At 37.0% G+C, this 22,821-nt stretch overlaps 1 protein-coding gene across 1 annotated transcript; it reads left to right on the top strand.

The window, feature by feature from the left end:
* Positions 1-384: 384 nt before the first annotated feature.
* On the top strand, positions 385-22,527 carry LOC144436579 (importin-9-like). The gene is made up of 23 exons (XM_078125405.1): positions 385-523; positions 1,268-1,329; positions 3,413-3,499; positions 5,571-5,772; positions 6,159-6,334; positions 7,322-7,441; positions 7,832-7,991; positions 8,667-8,818; positions 9,308-9,406; positions 10,040-10,146; positions 11,201-11,340; positions 11,885-11,963; positions 12,461-12,689; positions 13,049-13,127; positions 14,024-14,172; positions 15,012-15,140; positions 16,173-16,448; positions 17,012-17,178; positions 17,865-17,998; positions 19,512-19,639; positions 20,314-20,422; positions 21,401-21,477; positions 22,307-22,527. Exons 1-23 carry the CDS (start codon positions 385-387, stop codon positions 22,427-22,429), a joined length of 3,123 nt encoding a protein of 1,040 aa, XP_077981531.1. The 3' UTR covers positions 22,430-22,527.
* The last annotated feature ends 294 nt before the right edge of the window (positions 22,528-22,821 follow it).

Raw genomic sequence — 22,821 nt, forward strand, 5'->3', positions numbered from 1 at the left:
TTTCAAAAAGTATCACCATTTCTTAATAAGTCCCGCCAAGTTCCTTCCCCACAACACCGTGACATAAAATCAATCCCAGATCTCCATAACAAATTCACAATGTATCTTTCTTCTTAGACTATATCAGTAGTCAGTGTACTAGGAGCTTGCTAAAGGCAATGCTGTAAGATTGATGTTACATTCCCTTATTGATACCAAATTTGGTTACATTCTTCATACTATATAACCGAAGCTCCAATACAAAAGTAAGTGCTGTGACTGGCCGGCTCTGCCTTTTTGTGTTTATCTCGTCTCACGGGCTTCGCGGAATTGTGACATTCAAGGCATGTGAATTTGGCGCCAATTTATTTGAGCAGGCGCAGTGAACTAAACTATCAAAAAAACATGGCGGCGCAGTCGTCGGAGCAAGTCAAGCGATCCCTGAAAGAAGTGCTTTTGGAAAGCTTAACGGCAATTTTATCGCCGGAGCATCAAATACGAGCACATGGAGAAGAGCAATTAAAACTCTTGGAAGTTACAGAAGGTAAGACAATCGTAAAGGAAGAAATAGGTACACCGTACCGTCAGCCTCATCCGGTATGTTGTACATGTTACATACATGCAATGTCACCGACCAGTTTACATATGTCAAACTCTGACACAGCGGTACGGACAGCCAATGTCTAACGTGGCCTGAAAATTGCTGTGTCATGTTATACAGTAGTTGATGTCACTAGAGTGGTCTTGTATCGTGAACAGGTAACGTTCAAGTATATTTATTTTGTAACTAGTGGTGGAGAGCCGGGGTCGAGTGTCATGATCTCCCTCGGGCCCAGTTTTCCGAAATTGCAGCTGCTGCGTACACGGTACAGCATGTACAAGGCTCCACAAGGTTATCGGAGAGTCAGCGTACTGATGCAAAACAATGGAAGTGTTTGTTATAGGTATCACTTGCATATCTGTCTAAGCAAGGCAACACATTTTTGACAAGTACGATTGTAGTAATCGTCCCTGAAAAAAATACGGCAAACATTAATTAATAGTAGATTACATTGCACAACGTATTATCAGTATTTGTATTAATACCCGCCCCTCCCCCCCCTAAAAAAATTAATTAGAAATGTCAAGTTCAACAACCAAGTGAACAATTACTAGAATTAGTAATATTATGCTCTTTATTATAGCGAATTTAATTAAACTTTGTGATCTTTTAAAGTTAAGTATATGCAGCGTGAAATTGTAACATCATTCCTTGAATTTTTAAGTTATTTTCGTTGTTGCTTTTCAGAGTTTGGTATTCACCTTGCAGAGTTCACAGTTGATCCACAGGGTGCCCTTGCTATCAGACAGGTATTGTATATTTCAGTAACCCATATCTTTCCATCAGACATGTATTGTATAATTCAGTCACCATATATATTGGCATCTGATCAGACAGGTATTGTATATTTCACTCAGTCACTCATAGCTTGCTATCAAACAGGTATTGTATATTTTAGTCACCCATATATTCCTATCAGACAGGTATATTTCAGTCAATCAGGCCATACTCTAGTTACCAGACAGGTATTGTATATTTCAGTCACCCATACCCTTGTCATCCCTACCCTTGCTATCAAACAGGTATTGTATATTAAAGTCACCCATACCCTTACTATCAAACAGGTATGTATATTTTAGTCACCCATATCTTGCCATCAGACAGGTATTGTATATTTCAGTAACCCATATATTCCTATCAGACAGGTATATTTCAGTCAATCAGGCCATACTCTAGTTATCAGACAGATATTGTATATTTCAGTCACCCCTACCCTTGCTATCAGACAGGTATTGTATATTTCAGTAACCCCTACCCTTGTTATCAGACAGGTATTGTATATTTCAGTAACCCATATATTCCTATCAGACAGGTATATTTCAGTCAATCAGGCCACTCTAGTTATCAGACAGATATTGTATATTTCAGTCACCCCTACCCTTGCTATCAGACAGGTATTGTATATTTCAGTCACCCCTAACCTTGCTATCAAACAGGTATTGTATATTTCAGTCACCCATACCCTTGCTATCAAACAGGTATTGTATATTTCAGTCACCCATACCCTTGCTATCAGACAGGTATTATATATTTCAGTCACCCATACCCTTGCTATCAGACAGGTATTGTATATTTCAGTAACCCCTACCCTTGCTATCAGACAGGTATTGTATATTTCAGTAACCCCTACCCTTGCTATCAGACAGGTATTGTATATTTCAGTCACCCATACCCTTGCTATCAAACAGGTATTGTATATTTCAGTAACCCCTACCCTTGCTATCAGACAGGTATTGTATATTTCAGTCACCTATACCCTTGCTATCAGACAGGTATTGTATATTTCAGTCACCCATACCCTTGCTATCAGACAGGTATTGTATATTTCAATCACCCATACCCTTGCTATTAAACAGGTATGTATATTTTAGTCACCCATATCTTGCCATCAGACAGGTATTGTATATTTTCAGTCACCCCAACCCTTGCTATCAGACAGGTATTGTATATTTCAGTAACTCATATTTTCCTATCAGACAGGTATATTTCAGTCAATCAGGCCATACTCTAGTTATCAGACAGATATTGTATATTTCAGTAACCCCTACCCTTGCTATCAGACAGGTATTGTACATTTCAGTCACCTATACCCTTGCTATCAGACAGGTATTGTATATTTCAGTCACCCATACCCTTGCTATCAAACAGGTATTGTACATTTCAGTCACCTATACACTTGCTATCAGACAGGTATTGTATATTTCAGTCACCCATACCCTTGCTATCAAACAGGTATTGTATATTTCAGTCACCCATACCCTTGCTATCAGTCTGACAGGTATTGTATATTTCAGTAACCCCTACCCTTGCTATCAGACAGGTATTGTATATTTCAGTCACCCCTACCCTTGCTATCAAACAGGTATTGTATTGTAAATTTGAAGGGTTGTTAGTGACTTAGTGGTTAAACCATTTACCTCTTACCACTGCAGTCAGGGTTCGAACCTATTCAGGGTTTGATTAAATTGTCTGACCATGCTGTAAGTAAGGAGAATGTTGTTTAGTTTAAATACAGGTTTTCCCCGGGTACTCCGACTTCCTCCTGCACTAACACTGAACCTTCATCCTGTTATTGGGCAATGCCTATTGGATGGTATATAGATAAATAAATAAACAAATAAAATAAATTTCAGGTACTCTTTATCATTGCTATACGACAGGTATGAAAGAGATAGGTTTGAATTTTGACAACAGTACAAAAAATATAAGAATATATTTCTTTTAAAAAAAATAAATGGCTGCAAACAGGATGTAAGAGCAGTTTGTCAAAAATGAGTTGTATCAGATTTCAAATTTGTTTATTTTATTTCTTCCGAAAAATTCTCTCTCCAGTTGGCCTCTGTTGTATTGAAGCAGTATGTGGAAGCTCATTGGTCAGAACATAGTGATAAATTCCGATCTCCGGAAACACCAGAAACAGTAAGTTCATAAGCATCATTATATACATAGTATTCGGTAAATATCTCAGTTTGGTACATAAGCATGGTCAATAGCCCAAATTTCTGTTTTGGTTTCAATGCATTGATGTTACTTTAGCTATGGAATGTTATAGATCAGTTGCCATGCCAGGTTTTTCAAATTTCGGTTGTAGTCTATCTCATTGTTTAGCATAGGTCAATGCACTGTTTCAAAGTATGTTGGTATGTCCAAATTTAAGCTGCAAGCTGTTTTTCTTCTCTCTTGCTACTTTTATCAGTAAATCACATAGTTTTTACAATAAGTGATTTATTATCTGGGCACTGTACTATACTTGAGACACTTTCCAAAATAATGTCAAGGTCAAAGTTCATGGTATTCAACAACATCTGGTACTAATCTGGATATCCCAACTGTCTTTACCTAGTGTACAGTTTTCATGACCCAAACGCAATAAATCTTGCACATAAATTCAACACTTGTAAAACATTTGATGAAAAGGCTTCAAAGAATAAACATACTCATTTTAATAATTTTTAGAAAAATCAACTTTAACAAAGATGATTTGATATTACATGTTACTGAATAATTTCTTTCTTCAGCTGCAAGAATTATTGAATTTTTGACAAATATATATGTAACAGACATTGTTGTCGTGTTAAGAGATCACAATTAACAAACAGTGGTGATACAAGCAGTATGTCTTAAAAGTAACTCAAATCAGGTCGAAAAAAGATAATTGTTTCTGGTCAGTGCATGCATCTGTCTTTTTTGCATGTTTGTCCAGCCCATGCAGTCTGTAGATCTGGTGGAAACACAAAAATAACTCTCTCCTTCAGTGAAGACAACTGCAGAGCCAATCATGAACAAGCAAATGACATCTGTCCCACATACACGCTAAATAAAATACTAAATAAAAAGAACAGTAACTGCCATAAGTAGTACACTTAGTGACAGATTTGTTGAGAGAAAAAGTAATTGCATCATCGCACCACTTTAGACAAAATGTCCTCACCAGAAACCATTCATTCTTTCTTTCTGTTAGGCCTTAATGATGAAATCTCTGACTGAATAATAACAAGTTCATCAAATTTGAAGGAAAAAATGGATCATTTTAACAATTTGTCTTCATTATATACATATAGCTTTGCTGTACATTGTTGCATCAGAGCAATAAGATTATATTGCATTGACGTGACGTCATAACTCTAGATGTAAACATAATGTTAGTTAGAATTCGAAAGAGAGATCTTCATGAATAAATGTGGATGGATGGTAGCTCACAAAGATGGATCCAGGCACATTGTTAGCAGTGTTATACTGCATCAATAAGTTTAGGAGGAGATGAAATCTAAGCCATTGTGTTCAGTTGTTCTCCATAAGATGTTTGCTTTAGGATATAGACAAGTGTAGCAAATGAGATGAGGTAGAATATTTTGCTATTGGTCGATACATCAGTGTCAGGTTGACTTCTAAGTGTAGTATTAAACACAGGATAACAAAACAAAAATCGCAAATTGTCTAGAATACTACAATTTAGCTTGTGTGGTGGTTTAATTGCTACAAAGGCATACATCATGTACATGTAAAAGGGTCGGCATTGTCATCTACTTTGTTCAGACTCCTTGGCATCTGCCTGTCTGACTTTTTGTTTCTTTTTAGCTATAGGTCAGTGACTATGGAAAAAAATCTACCCAACTTATTGAAATTAATTATTGTTCTTCAACAGAATTAAACTTGAATTGGACACTAGAGAAACAATGTGAATTTTACCAGATTTCTCCATTGATATTGAAAAATCATACTTCTTCCAAAAAAATTTCTTGTGATGGGGAATTTTCTTCCAGCTACAATCTACAGAAATCTATTCAGGTTTAGGACTACATGACATGGCTATGTTGCCTACTTGCTATTGCACCTCACTGTGAAACTGTCAGGGCTTTTCCAGTTAGTCTACAGTTTATCCCAGAGTCACCCAGGCCTGGCAACACATAGCACCTGCAGGCTCTGTATCTAAACATGTTCTATTACACCAATATACCTTATTTCACACCTGTATTGTTATCTTTTGCAGGCTAAGATGGCTATCCGGTCCATGCTTCCCAGTGGGTTGAAGGAAACAATCAGTAAAGTACGTACCAGTGTGGCGTATGCCATCTCTGCCATAGCTCACTGGGATTGGCCTGAAGCCTGGCCAGAACTGTTTAATGAATTAATGAATGCATTGACAAGTGGTGACAGTAATGCAGTTCATGGTGCCATGAGGGTTTTAACAGGTATGAAGTGTTACATACAAGTACATATTATTCCCCAGTAACTGTCTTTGTTCAAGTTACCCACGCCAAGAAGCCTTGTCATTCCAAGTCAATAGAGAAGAAGCAACAACACCCTTAGATCACAACTATCTTCCAGCTGAATTAAGAAAAGTACTGGGATATAATATAATTCTAACTCCTCAAATGAAATATCTTGAAAAACAATTGTGTTTTGGGACATTTTGACTTCTATTTCGAACTCTGCAGATCTATGATGTAGACGCGAGTTGTTGTGACATAGAAAAACCAGGGTATATTGTATATATATATATATATAGTTATCCCAAAATAAAAGAATAATTCTTATGGTTTCACTGATAATTAACCCTATTCTGTTTTATTTTCAGAATTTACTCGAGAGGTTACAGATATACAAATGCCCCAAGTAGCCCCAAATATCCTTCCTGAGATGTATAATATATTTACCAATGCTGATGTGTACAGTATACGGACAAGGGCCAGAGCTGTGGAGATATTCAATACATGTGCTGGTATGATATTTAGTATCAATGAATTACATAAGGTAAGATACAGTTTGAATTGGATGTGTTCACTGGAAGACTGTATGTAACAGATATAATTACCGATCAGGACTTACCGTTTAGCGAGTCGAGGTCGTTGTAACGATTTTACTTGCTAAGCTAGGAGCACATTTACTAATAAGTAACACAGCAAGATTGTGATTGAGGAGAGTTTTGTTTACGTACTTCACATCTTTGGACTATCCTCAATAATAATCCTGCCGTGTTCAGCGGTAAAAGTGCTCTGTCTATCAAGTAAAACAACAACATCAACTTACCGAAGGATCAACTTTTATGAAATGTGTATGATACATGTGATCTTGTAGTGAACTCTTCCTGTATGTAATTTGTATACTGCTTATAAATATTTGTTTGTTGTTTGAGTTGATGTGAACCATTACATCACACTTGGTGGAGGCACCAGTACCTTAGCAAATGTAGATTACACTACTTTCCTGACTTGAAGGATGTCCTGTCCTGACCTTTAATACAATACAAAATTTACATATTAAGATCATTAATTATTATGCCATGTAATATGTGTGTGTGTGCATACTCTGTGTTTGTGTTGTGTGTGTGTGTTGTGTGTGTGTGTGTGCATGTTCTGTGTTTGTTGTGTGTGTGTTAGTGTGTGTGTGTGTGCATGCTCTGTGTTTGTTTTGTGTGTGTGTGTGTGTGTGTGTGTGCATGCTCTATGTTTGTTTTGTGTGTGTGTGTGTGTGTGTGTCAAACAGAATCAGAGTAAAAACGGTGCTTATGTTGTGTTGTAGCTATTACTGTCAACAAATTTCAAAGTGTTGACGGAGTAATATTTTTCTGAACTGATATTAAAGAATACTTCAGGACATCTACCAAAATACTAGTTACTTGTAGCATGTAAGACATTAGTATTAAATGAAAGAAGTGGTTGAGCAGATCATGAACATTCACAGACGACAATAAAAGTAATACTGTGATTGTAACACTGTTGTCTGTGTAATTCCATACAGGGTGTAGCCAAGCAGTTATTGTTCCCAGTGTTATCACAATTTGTCATAGCATTTGGCCAAGCCTTGACCTTTCCAGATGGAGAAAGGTCAGATAGTGGTCTCAAAATGGAAGTCATCAAGGTAAGTTAGATGTATATATCAGGGGTTTCATTTATGCTGTAGAAATGTAGAAGCCTCACCATCACTTCATCCATACTTTATAGGTATTCAGAAGTGAAGTGCCCCCACTCCACCCGGCCCCCAGCACTCTTTCTGACGTACTTTGTAAAGAGCATGTATTGATAAATTTGGTAGCTTTATAGACGTTGAGATTTGAACAGGGATGACAGATGATACTTTCTCCCTGAGATCTATTAGAGTATCCTGGTAACAAACAGTGTCATCTGTCATTGAGTGAACAAGCTTGACAATTTGAAGTTGAAAGCTATCTATCAAATTATGTTGTGTGTGTTGCTTAAATTTTAATACTCTTGGTAACTTTACACTTCACACTTGTTACTGTCATCACAGGCTCTCACCACTCTCGTTAAGAGTTACCCCAAACAAATGGCTCAGTGGTTGCCGGATCTACTTCCCCATATTTGGCGAACTTTAACAGACAGTGCTGCCGTCTATATTAGAACTGTAGTCAGTGATACAGAAGATGCTGATGACCCGGTGGATTCTGATGGTAAGTTGTGAGCCAATCACATCAATCTAAAAGTCAATAACCTTTCCAGTAAAGTGTGCCCTCTTTTGATAAAGTAGAGAAATGGTCCGAGCAGGTATCACTTGAGAGTAAAATCAAATTTTGGTATATGAAGTGTGCTGTATTATTAAAAGAATGATGTTGAAGGCAAGGTCAGTTTTCACCAAATAAAAAATAAATGGATGGACCTTATTTTTAAGTGTGCCCTCTAGTTAAGAAAAGAAATTTCTAATTTCTTGGCAATTTGTGAACTTGTGACACAATATATTTCTAAACAAACTTTGCTGTCAGCGTATACCTGAATTTGTATGGAATCTGAGTGTTCTGGCTAAATATTCATCGATGTGCATTGACAGTTTTACAAGGTTTTGGTACTAGGGTATAGTTTAGTGAACTTATGGCATGACAGTGTATTGGTTGGCTGGGAATGCAGCTTGGTCCATTGTTCCTAGACACACAGACATAGACACATATTCATGGATATTTCCAAAACCTTTTACATTCAGTGTCTCTTTACTTAACCGTGTACATTTCCACAATCATTTGAAACTTCAATTTCAGTTTACTTTCTTGTACATTTACATTCAGTGTTTGTTTATTTACATGTACATTTCCACAATCATTGAAAACTTACACGTAATGTCTGTTTACTTACAGGTGAAGTACTTGGCTTTGAGAACCTTGTGTTTAGTATATTTGATTTTGTACACGGTTTAATTGAGACCCCAAAGTTTAGAAGTACAGTGCTGAAAAGTTTAGACGATGTAGTTTATTATGTCATATTATATATGCAGATAACAGAGGAACAGGTTAGTGGTGGCAATCAGTGGGGTTTTTTTTTACAGTTTTGTTCCTTTTTATTGTATTTTATCACACATCAGCTAGATTTTACTGTTGTAATAATCACATGTGAAAATGGGACTGTCTTTCAAAGCTTTAGAATATATATATATCTAAGCATGGTTTGTTGCCAAATTTAAGCCTTTTTGTGAGATATTCAATCAACACCAAATTGGCTTGCAAAATTCATGTCGTACTGAGGATTAAAATTTGGATATAAAAAACAGTTGTCCAGCACAGCTATGGAAGAAGTTGATTCTGAACCCAAAAATGATCCTTTCCAATCCCTATGGCTCCATGGATGTAAATAGCACCAAGCATATTGTTTGTGATGTTTAAGCCAATCACATACAGTACTTGTAATATTTCTTATAAGTTATATATCTTTTAAAAATTGAAATGTGCAAATGGCTTTTGAAAGTTAAAATGTTGTATCCTGATTTTGTTTGTATTGTTAGGTGAAAACCTGGACAGATTACCCAAATCAATTTGTAGAAGATGAAGATGAAGACACATTTTCCTATTCTGTTAGAATTTCAGCACAAGATTTATTACTGGTAAGTTTACATTGTAATATATTTAGCCCCAATGCAACAATTGGAAAAGCACAAAGGGACTATAGAATGACCCATGTCTGTCCATGGACAAACCCTATCTCTGATACCCATAGTTCAATTTCAAGCAAACCTGGTACAAATGTCAGGACACTATGGTTATATGGGCATAACTTTATTTTGCGGCGTTGACCAGTTGGTAGAATAGTGCAGAAGACTTGTTGACTTTGGGAAATTTGTCAGTCTTGATGTCTTTCTGGCTCCCCTTCCCAAGGTGACACTGTGAAAGATAATTAATTAAGATGAACGACTGACAATGATTGTTGAAAATATGAATAACTTTAAAAACTTGGCATAACTACACTTGGGAAGAAAAATCAAGGGACCATAAAGGAAAATCAATGAACAATAAAAGTACAAGTAAATTAGTGTGTGCCAGTGGTTATATTAAATACAGGGGTAATCTGCAGTAGGTGACAAGACTTGTTATTTTAATTCATAAAAATAAATGCATAATTCAGTGTTGTTAAGTGTCCTTGCCTCAAATTCTTGACCTGTGTTGTGTTAGAGGAAAATGAAACGTAGAATTTAGTGAAAGAAAAGATTAAGATGGGGAATTATTTGTCTTTCTTTCAGTCTATAGCCAGTGAATTTCAAGCCGAGTGTGCGCTGGGTATTGTCAGTGCAGTTGATAGGCATTTACAGGAAGCTAAGGTTGCCATGGAAGCCGGCAATACACAATGGTAAGTCAAGAGACTGAGAGACAGGTTTCTCATCCTGAGATGCAGGGGCAGCAGTCAACATTCATCTTTACCTCTTTCCTATGTAAGTAATTCAGATAATGGATGATGACAGTTATTTTATGGTACAAAAGACTAGACATAGTAACTTGAAAAGACGGGCACCTGACTTTATAATCTTTCAATTCATACCCAAGTCTTTGCCGAAAGTAAAACACTTTCAAAGGCACAGAAGAAAACTTACATATATATATATTGCTCTAGCCTAGTCTAAGATCTGGATGTATTGACTGTCGTGGTCGAAATTTTTCAAAACTGCATTTCAGTTCCATGTGAAAATATGCAGTCAAGTTTAATGTAAAGCCTGTTTAGTCACTGCCACTAGAGGGCGTAGTAGTAGATTGAGACTGAATGTGACACCGTTGGATAGCCACAACAGATGGTCATAGATCTCAGGTAGTTGGTATCATCCTCCGTGTCTTTTCAATGTGGTTTCCTTGTTACGTATATGATTGTGAGCTGCTTCTTGCATGCCCCTCGCAAATCATCTCTCTTCTCACTGTTGACACATATGATTGGTTTCTGATACATGGCCAACCACAGGGGAATTCACACTGCTAGGGCATGGATGTTCAGCTAGTCTTGTACCCAAAGTATTCTACCATGCACTAGCCATTTAGAGCAAAAAATATGGAATATATACTCTGGTCATTCTACGTCACGACAACACATGTCTATGCCACTGGTTCGAAATATGAGTCAAAATGTTCAAAATTGCCATTACTCTCCCTAATTTTTCTTTGATATTACCGGTGCTGGTGTAATTATGTTATTCTCCAATATTTTTCTTCATTCAGTCGGAAAATTCGTGACATAAGGGTTGTCACTACTCACCTATCGACGTGTAGTGACAAAGACCCCTTAGGTCACTCGTAATTTCCCTGGCTGAATGAAGCAAAGTATTGGGAACTAACATCTAATTATGTATCATAGAGCTACTATTTCAAATTCTCCTCATCAAGTTTTTCATTATGATATTTTTGTTGTCTAATTTAAGGTGGAAGATTCATGAGTCATGTCTTTTAACCATGGGTTCTGTCAAAGCATTAATTATTGATACTGTGGCAGGTGGCAAATTAATGTTTGACATGGAAAAATTCTTAACATCGGTGATACTAGCTGATCTTAATATGCAAGGTAAGTTGAATCAACTACGATGTCTGCTCTTTCAAACAAACCCTATACTGGGGAAGCCTGTTTCTTATCTAACTAAATTGTTCTTGGGGAACGTAAAATGTGTATGATATACACAGTCGTTCGGTGATCCCTCGATGGTTTAGCTGTATTTTACCATATTGTATAAATAGTAATCAATCAATTCCTTGGATGACACCATGATTTCCATTCAGTGCACAACACATGGAGTACTGTAATTACATTCATGAGAACAAGTTCTTATTTTATTTCGATCCTCTAGTATGAGATAAAATGCTATCACAGGGACAGAGAATTCCATGTCATGCTATCGTCGATTTTTTCTCATATTTTCATCAACCTGAAAATGTAATTTTGCAGGCTAGGTGGAATATAGAAAATGGAAAATGAATATTATTGAAAAAAAAAATATACAACCAATTTTCTGGACATTTGAAATCACTGTCGTCAATTTACATTTCTATGTATGCCTACTACTACTGTGACCCTGCACACTAACAACTCTACGTTATGTTCTCATTTTCAGTGTCACCATTTTTACTAGGAAGAGCACTTTGGGCAGCCAGCAGGTTTACGTTAGCTATGAACCCAGAACTTATTCAAAAGTAAGTTTTCCTTGTAAATCTATCAAAGCTTGATCTATTAAAGGGGAGTGCCATTCCAGGAAATTAAGTTATTTTCATAAACATTTTGGGTTCTGGAGTCATTTCATGATTTTGCATTACGTAAATGTCACTCGGTTGCTAAGAAACATCAAATTGAAACCCTTTTTCACCTCTAATGTTCTTTCACTGATACACTGTTGCATAATGGGTCTTAGCAGACGTGATTATTCATTAGTTGCGGCACACTGACTATTTATCGGCATGTGTTTATTTGTGCATGATTTCACATGTTTAGAATCATTTATTGAGGGAAAAAATGTAAAAGTTGAAAAATTTTGATTCGATCAAATTTTGAATAAATATTGAATAAATTTTGGTCCTCTGTCAGATATGATTTCAATATGGACAGTTTGGATCATATTAGATTAGAAGTTCACTTGTAATAATTCAGTGCTTCTAGTTTACAACTTTGGTTTCATATTTATCTCATTGTCTAGATTTCTAGAAGCCACTGTGCATGGTATCCAGAAGACCCAGCCCCCTTCAGTTCGTCTTTCAGCTGTGAGGGCAGTCTACGGTTTCTGTGATCATCTGAAGACATCAAACAACACTCAGATTCTTGTTCCGTATTTAGCTCACATTGTGGATGGACTCGTAGCACTAGCAGTGGAATTCCATTCAGAAGTGTTAGCGTTAGTCATGGAGACTCTATGTATCGTTGTTACAGTAAGTGAACTGTGTTGTCACTGCCACTGAGTAAAATCTTACTGACGACTATAAGTCTGAAAACGATTTGAGTTTTCTGATTTGTTCTATTATAATGTTATTCAATACTGTTACTTCCATATAGTGAATCTTATGATGATTATGATTCTGAAAACGATTGTAAGTGTTCTAATGTGCTGTATTACAGTAAATTAACTAGACTGTCACTCCCACTGAGTGGATTAGAGTTCTAGCCCACACTCAAAATCTGTTGTGGAACGAACAGTGCCCCTTATGGCCAAACTGTACAATCTTTTGTTTATGATCAAAATATTCATACATACGGTCACCCATCAGAGTCTGTATCTTTCCTATTTCAGATTGATAAGGCATTTACAGTATCAGTGGAAAGTAAAGTAGCTCCATTGACAATAGCATTATTTCTAAAATATTGCCAAGGTGAGTCAAATTAGCATTGAATCTTCATCAAACTATTTTGGTAGACATTTGTTGAACCAACCTGACATGAAGTTTGACCTTTGACCAGTATAGCCAAGAAATCAGAGCTGAGTGTGCAAATTTTTACATTTTTTGTTCTGCTAAGATAAACAAACTTCTTGAACTTCTTGCTAAAGGTTAAAGTACAGAGTCTTGGTGTTACTATTTCAAGAAACTCTCTACACTAAGCCTAGTCTCTCAGCCTCGGTCGCATATGAACCTGTTCTAAATTTGAAAATACTACCAACAGCTGTACTTAAAGTGGCACAAGCTGAGATTATATTTTTTCCCATTAATGTCAATGTACGTCTTCTATAACAGTACAATTGTCTTCTAGCATCGTTAGAACAGTCCATTATGTAGTAGGGATTTCTTTTTTTAAACACGTATCATAAATTACATCATCGGATCATTTATGGGCTATATAAATACCTGGTTTGAGTTCAGTGAATAGGAAGTGGTGGTTAAGTATGCTTCAGTAAGTAGAATACTGCAAGTATGTTTTAAATATGCGGCAAAAACTGCAACCAAATAGGTCTAAACACAGCTTGTTCCCCTTTAATTTACATGGATCTCCAGCCACTTGTAATTGGCTACCCTCGTAGGTGTACATATGGCATCCTCTTAGATTTAACACAACTGTTGGAGGACAATTCAGAACAGATTTTCTTGCATCAAAGAGCAAAAGGTTTGGCTTGTAGAGAGCTTTTTTGAGATCTTAACACCAAGACAAATCTCTGGGCTATAAAGGTGTTAGAACCACAGCATTTCAACAACAAAGTAATAATTTATTTTGTTTTGTTTTGATGTTTGACAAACTAAAACTGAACACTATATTATAAACATTTCTGTTACAGATCACTTGATTACGTCATTGTCACAGGATATATTCCGAGAGTTGTCACAGAATGAAGGCTGCCAGCAATCTTTACAAGCCAGACTTCTACCACCATTGAATAGCATAATAACTTCAACCAGTGATAAAATTCCATTAGGAATGGCTTCTGTAAGTATGCCTGTAATATTAACAATTTTCTAAGTTGAATCAGAAGTTGTCGTCTTCTATTTTAATATGAAATACTGGGCCATTAGTTGACAGAGAATTGTGAGATATTCCCCCAGTTTATTTTGTACTGGCAAGGATTAGTCACATGAGGAGTCTTATACCCATTGATAAAATACAACGTGCGAAAATACACCAGTTCATTTGCTTGAATGAAGTGAGTGAACGGAAGACTTGATTCAAAGACAATATTAGGTAAAAATAACAATACAAGTGATACAAAATCAACAATGGCAGCCTTTGGTGTAGGTTCACATAACTTTTTTATAACTTTTATATATGTGTGTGGAATTTGTAATGTTACAGTAATATACTTGATTGTTATAACGTGTGGCGTTCTAAAAAGTATATAGAGTTATGCCAGCCATACTTAGATGAATTATTGACACTAATTACATTGTATCCCTTTGCATGGAACTTGTCTCATTCCTTCTTACCACGAGCATGCAAACACGCTGATCAGGTTGTAACACTAATGCAAGAACCTGGGATTGAAACCCTGGCCTTTAACCCATATTTTGTAGATGAGAAACACAATGACTGACATAAGGGGCCCTGTCACTGATGTACGAGTAACATAAGGGGGCTTGTCACTGTGTCATATGAGTGACAGAAGGGGGCCTTGTTCTACCACCCCATATCTTGTAGATTCATGACCATATCAACATTACAAAGTATTGAGTCCAGTTAGACTTTTTTATGTGGTTACAAACAACTGTAAAGTTATTTTAGTACATTAATGCGAGTGGAGTCATTGACATTGATTTATTTGACTACCACAGGTTGCCATGGATGTACTTTGTACAGTGGTAAGGAACAGCACAACACCAATTTCAGAAGCTTTGATTACCCAATCATTCCCAGCTGCAGCACAGTGTACATTACGAACTGATGACAATGCTGTAATGCAGGTAGGTCATAGTGCCAAACAGCACAGTGGTTAGTAGCACAGTGTACATTACGAACTGACGATAATGCTGTCATGCAGGTAGGTCATAGTGCCAAACAGCACAGTGGTTAGTAGCACAGTGTACATTACGAGCTGATGACAATGCTGTTATGCAGGTAGGTCATAGTGCCAAACAGCACAGTGGTTAGTAGCACAGTGTACATTATGAACTGACGATAATGCTGTCATGCAGGTAGGTCATAGTGCCAAACAGCACAGTGGTTAGTAGCACAGTGTACATTATGAACTGACGATAATGCTGTTATGCAGGTAGGTCATAGTGCCAAACAGCACAGTGGTTAGTAGCACAGTGTACATTACGAGCTGATGACAATGCTGTCATGCGGGTAGGTCATAGTGTGGAACAGTACAGTTGTCAGCAGCACAGTGCATATCTAGAAGTGATGAGAGTGCTGTCATCATGCAGGTAGGTCATAATGCACACCACCTCTATCAGCAGAATCATATTGACTGAGGTCAATGCAAATAAGTCATGATACAGAAGACCACAATTGTCTGTAACAAATTGTATCATATGGATGCTGATATAGAGATGGTTCGGAGTACGTGAACAGCACAACTGTGAACAGTACACTCACTACAGTGTACCTGTACATATCTAGAACTGATGACCATAAAGTCATGCAATTTTATCATAGCCTGGTAGGCTGTGTGCCCTCTAAGCTAATATGACGCGCCACTGACACACACAATTTCTAGTGACGCACCTAAATTTGTGTTCCCCCCATCTTTTACTATGTGGTGACTCACTAGAAATCCCAGTTTTTCTCATTTTGACTAACAAGAACAAAATTTGGCTATCGTTAGAGGGCACACTGTTGGTAGGTGAAAGTTGTAACACCATACACCATTGTCAGAACATCAAACCAATCATCAGCACAGTACATCATGCTAAATTGCTCCGCTGTACATCATACCATACATGTAAAACATTGCAGTGTGTGACCAGATTGTGTTAATCATTGTTTTACAGAGTGGTGGAGAGTGTATTAGGGCCTATGTATCTGTAGCCTTTGATCAGCTGGTAGCATGGCGTGATGAGGAAGGCAACAATGGTGTTGTCTATGTTGTCAAAGTGGTGTCTAGACTACTCAATCCAAGGACGTCAGAGTTCACAGCGGCTTTCGTTGGAAGACTGGTGTCAACACTAATATCTAAAGGTGGCAGTAGTCTTGGCAGTGACTTAGACTTGATGTTGAGGGCTGTACTGAGTAAAATGCAACAAGCCGAGTCACTGAGTGTTGTACAAGTAAGTCATGTAGTCAAACTTTTATTATCAATGACCGAAAATATTCATCAGCTTGGTATATCAAGAGATTTACAAAGGTTATAACACACAAGCAGTTCAAAGTTTTTTTAGCATTTAGCTTGCAATCTGTCTTGGTCGATGATCCTCATCAGAATGACAAATTCCATTGTTACAGCTGACCACTAGGTGGCGATATTATCAGCCGATTGTAGATGTTAGGTAGTTTATGGGGAAAAGAAGTGCCGTGTATATTTACACTATTTAGTGAGATATGGATGTGTGCCGCCATCTTGTTTGTAAACAGCCAATCAGATATCATGACTGCCACTGATATTGCAGCGATGATTATGGGATATCAATGTGTAGGAACTTGTAGTGGCCCCCTAAGTAATTAGTGGTACATGTTTATGCTTCAGTCACTCGTAACCCCTTACTAATTTGCATAACTTGGGCCCCCTAAGTAATTAGTGGTACATGTTTATACTTCAGTCACTAGTAACCCCTATCTTATTAGCAGAACTTGGGCCCTCCAAAGTAATTAGTGGTACATGTTTATACTTCAGTCACTAGTGTTGGTGTTTGCAAACCTAATGCACACCCAAATGAAAGCTGTATTAGAATTTCTGTGCAGTGTACCTGGTCCAACTGGGAAGACAGCATTAGAATTTGTACTTACAGAATGGTTAGCAAGACAACATCTCTTTTATGGTGCCTATGAAAGTAAAGTAAGGTAAGTTGCTATTTCATTTCATTAGCCTAGACTTTCATACATACTTCTCATGTCAAGCACCCAAATGTCTTGTGCCCTGTTTGCATAGGACCCAATTCCACCCACACTCCATCCCATGGCAAGTACCCCTTAGTCTAGCACCCCATATGTGTAGTACCAATTTCCATCCCATCCCGACCCCATTTATAACACCCATTTCAACCCCAGTCCATGGCAAGTACCCCTTAGTTTAGCACCCCATTATGTGTAGCACCAATTTCCATCCCACCCCGACCCCATTTATAACACTCCATTCAACCTCAGACCATGTCTACCATTCTCATGTCTGACACCTTTAAACAAGCTGAAACAAAACTCTTTGAACATAGTATCATAAAAAAAATAATCATAAAAAATCATTGTTGTGCTGTCTGTACTATGTATGCCGTACACAACCATGGCAAAGGGATATGCAGACCTGTCCTAGCATAGAGGTGATATGTTCACCCTCTCTTGTTATTCACAACCATATAGCAGAGAGCTCTGTAAAACACACTTTGTATTAAACAACCCTGTGGGCCACATACCTCACACATAGCTGTGTTCTGTTACATTGATGTAGGATGTGTAAGTTCCCTAACTGTGTAGCTTATCAAAACTCATACCAGCAATGAACTTGAAATACTGAACTTATTTTTTTCCCACAGCACAACAGCCTTAGTCAAGTTACTAGAACATATAATCACAACCAATGACAAGAGGTTTGAAGGTATCGTTGTCAAGGGAGACCAAATATTTAATCCAGGAGAAGGTATCCGTACACGGTCCAGAGCAGCACAAAGTACGTACCTCAAATGTAGTAATACTTTAAGACTTGTATTTTATAAGTATCTCATCCTCAGTATGTTTTCATCAAAATGTTCGTACTGAATCTTAAACATTTATACTGTCATGTTACTTCTAGATTGGCAAATGACAAAGTGGAAAACCACTGATCTACAATGAAATTTTTGATAACCGGGGTGTATTTTTTACATCACTCATCGATGGAAATATCACACTGTTTGGCCTTAACACTGATGTGATTAGTGTAATAGTCTAAGTTGAAGCAACTTCCCCAATATTCAGACAATCTCCAAACTTATTTCAAATTTTATTTTTAATCTGTTGATTTAATCCATATATCAGTTGTCAGTAGAAGGTAGTATGTGGTCTTGAATGTACTTAAAAATACACTTTCTAACTGGCCATATCTTCAAAGAGGTATTTTTACAGGTCATTTGAAGCCTGTGATTCCCATTACTCTTGGCCCAGTATTTTTCACAACTAACATCAAATTCTTTAATCTGAAATATGAAGTATTCCCGATTATTAAAGTCATAGCCCATATTTCATGTTTAATGTTTCATACATTACAGTGCCTAAGAAGTCATAGCCCATATTTCATGTTTAATGTTTCATACATTACAGTGCCTAAGAAGTCATAGCCCATATTTCATGTTTAATGTTTCATACATTACAGTGCCTAAGAAGTCATAGCCCACATTTCATGTTTAATGTTTCATACATTACAGTGCCTAAGAAGTCATAGCCCACATTTCATGTTTAATGTTTCATACATTACAGTGCCTAAGAAGTCATAGCCCACATTTCATGTTTAATGTTTCCCACATTACAGTGCCTAAGAAGTCATAGCCCACATTTCATGTTTAATGTTTCATACATTACAGTGCCTAAGAAGTCATAGCCCACATTTCATGTTTAATGTTTCTCACATTACAGTGCCTAAGAAGTCATAGCCCACATTTCATGTTTAATGTTTCATACATTACAGTGCCTAAGAAGTCATAGCCCACATTTCATGTTTAATGTTTCATACATTACAGTGCCTAAGAAGTCATAGCCCACATTTCATGTTTAATGTTTCATACATTACAGTGCCTAAGAAGTCATAGCCCACATTTCATGTTTAATGTTTCTCACATTACAGTGCCTAAGAAGTCATAGCCCACATTTCATGTTTAATGTTTCCCACATTACAGTGCCTAAGAAGTCATAGCCCACATTTCATGTTTAATGTTTCCCACATTACAGTGCCTAAGAAGTCATAGCCCACATTTCATGTTTAATGTTTCATACATTACAGTGCCTAAGAAGTCATAGCCCACATTTCATGTTTAATGTTTCTCACATTACAGTGCCTAAGAAGTCATAGCCCACATTTCATGTTTAATGTTTCTCACATTACAGTGCCTAAGAAGTCATAACCCACATTTCATGTTTAATGTTTCATACATTACAGTGCCTAAGAAGTCATAACCCACATTTCATGTTTAGTGTTTCATACATTACAGTGCCCGAGCAATGGACAACTATTCCAGTGGCTGTCAAGATATTTAAATTACTAGTAAATGAGTTATCAAATGCCATGGAAACCAACATGTCACGGCAAGCATCAACTGGTGGAGAGGATCTCGATGAGGTAAGAATTAGATGTAATTTATGTCTTAGTGATTATAAGAGTTAGACATCTTATCATATCACTGTTATAGTAGTAGTGTACCCCTCCAAGCCAATTTGACATACCACTCTCTGATGCACAGCATTTTTCTTGTGATTACCCAAATATGGTGCGCCCCTATCCCGTCATACGTGTATGTTGTCACTAACAAGGAAACATACTTTTTATCCAAGTTCATAAATTTAACGTGATTTTGCATCAAGAAATACTAATAGCTCACCAAAGCTTTCCCCAGATAGCCATCATGGCTTGGTTAGTGTTTTCTGAAGTCGCAACGCACCATTATCCCAAATTCTCAGAAGTTGATAGTGTTCCCCATCACAGTTCATTGAGGGTTTTAAAGTCTGTATATGAATTGCATCCTTAATCCCCTCACAAACCAGTCCCAAGTTAAAGTTATGAACTTATACTGAATGTCTGCACAGGTCAGCTTTTATCATACTTTTTTATCATTTTGACCAAAAACACAGAATTTCATCTCGCGTTGTTTTCACTGACTGTAAACCCTTTCATCGATGCATGGTATACTTAGTAATGTAAATATCCAGGGATATTTCCCATTCGTCAAGAGCCAAATGAGAAAAACTTCAAAAGTTTTGTATTTTCTGCTTTTTCTTTCCTCTACCTGTCCTTAGACTGAAGGATGGGAAGATTGTGAAGAGGATGATGGTGATGATGGTGAGGGTGAAGCCCAAACACTATCAAGTATTTTAGGAATGTATGCCCCAGCCACAGATTTTCCTGGTAAGTATTGACCTCTTGTGTTAACTTTTCAATGTTGTCACGTGAGGGTTTTCAGTGACTGAGCAGTTAGGTCGACCACCTCTTATCTCTGCAGTCTGGGTTCAAACCCACCAGGTGTAGGCTGGGTTTGATTAAATTTTAACCAGGTTTGTATGTAAGAAGGGTGATGCTCAGTTTGACCCTGCCAAACAATGCAGGTGTTCCCCGGGTACTCTGGTTTCCTGCTTCTTCAACACTGGAGCAGAGCTCTTGTGGCAACCATTCAACAAATTTCATTCAACAAATTTATTTTGAAGAATAAAGATTTTTTTTTAAAGTTTGAAATTGACATTGAGAATTTAGCCAAGTCTTTCGTTTGAACCCTCCAATCATCAAGAATTCATGTCAGTACAAATTCTCAGCTATACAGCTCTATCAGCCACCGTAACTATTATAACTATTATAATAATGCACAGTTCAAAGAAATAGACAAAATAGTACACCATGTTATTACTTTAGTTTGCAAACCACTACATCATGGACATGTTATACAACTAACTGTGACATCAGATCGCGGACAAATGGAACCTGTTACAAAGAGGGAACTGAACAAATGAATAGGATTAATAACACTTGGCTCAGCATGATGGAACAGCAGAGACTTGTATTACAAGTTTGAAGGTTTGATGAGAACAGTTTTCAGGCCTCTTTTAATTGTACATGTGAAATAGCAGGGAATTGGAAATTTGTTTGTGATGGTGAAATATTATGTAAAGTGGCCATAAAACTGTCCTTATCAAATGATGGAATGTAATACAAGTCTCTGTACTTCCAACATGCGTTGCCAGGTGTTATTAATCCAATTTATTTGTTTACTTTCCCTGTTTGTAACAGATTCCAGTTGTCCATAGTCTGATGTCAGCAGTTGTACAATAGATCTGGCATCTCATTTGGTATGTTATCATCAAGATATTATTCTGATATATGATATATTTTCAGGTTATGAGTTTGAATGCGATGACGAGGAAGATGATCCTGATGCATTGAATGATCCAATATACCAAGTGGATGTACAGGTAATACTATGAAAAGCTAACTGTAGACAAATTAAGATAGACACAAACTACTATGGAAAGCTAACTGTAGACAAACTAAGATAGACACAAACTACTATGGAAAGCTAACTGTAGACAAACTAAGATAGACACAAACTACTATGGAAAGCTAACTGTAGACAAACTAAGATAGACAAACACTACTATGGAAAGCTAACTAGACAAACTAAGATAGACACAAACTACTATGGAAAGCTAATTGTAGACAGACTAAGATAGACACAAACTACTATGGAAAGATAACTGTAGACAAACTAAGATAGACAAACACTACTATGGAACGCTAACTGTAGACAAGCTAAGATAGACAGACAAAAACTACTATGGAAAACTTTTTGTAGACAGACTAAGATAGACACAAACTACTATGGAAAACTTTTTGTAGACAGACTAAGATAGACACAAACTACTATGGAAAACTTTTTGTAGACAGACTAAGATAGACACAAACTACTATGGAAAGATAACTGTAGACAAACTAAGATAGACAAACACTACTATGGAACGCTAACTGTAGACAAGCTAAGATAGACAGACAAAAACTACTATGGAAAACTTTTTGTAGACAGACTAAGACAGACAAAAACTACTATGGAAAACTTTTTGTAGATAGCTTAGATAGACAAATTAAAAGTATCACAGAAAGCAAATTCAAGACATCTATAAAGATAAACTCAAACTCTAATTAAATATGTATATTGTGCATTACACATTCCCACCAAAGCCATATCATGATGTTGACCCTTCCTAATCAAAGTATACATCATGATTTCTTTCCTTTGTATTGCAGGCGTATTTGACAGAGTTCCTTCAACGATTGTCCCAGCTACCATGTTATGCCTTGTTCATACCAGCCTTAAATGATAATGAGAAACATGTCTTAATATCAGCCAGTATACCAGTTCCAACATAGACAATTTATCTTCTCTTTTTTTTTTCATTTATCAGCATGAAGTAAAGAATAATTTGTTGTCTTCCATTGTTCTCTCAGACAGTGGTTTCTTTCAGAAGCTAGACTTAGGCTCTCTAAGTAACAAGAAGTGGCACTCTTGTTTCTTTCAGAAGGCTCTCTAAGTGACAGGGGGTGGCACTCTGGTTTCTTTGAAAAGCTAGACTTAGGCGATCTAAGTAACAGGGGGTGGCACTCTAGTTTATTTCAAAAGCTAGACTTGTACTCTCAAAGTGACAGGGGGTGGCACTCTGGTTTCTTTCAGAAGGTACACTAGACTCTAATTGACAGGGGGTGGCACTCGGAATGCAACAGGAACAAAATATTTCTCCACCTTTGACTTCTAGAGAAATGTT

This window comes from Glandiceps talaboti, chromosome 1, assembly GCF_964340395.1.
Source record: "Glandiceps talaboti chromosome 1, keGlaTala1.1, whole genome shotgun sequence".
NCBI lineage: Eukaryota > Metazoa > Hemichordata > Enteropneusta > Spengelidae > Glandiceps > Glandiceps talaboti.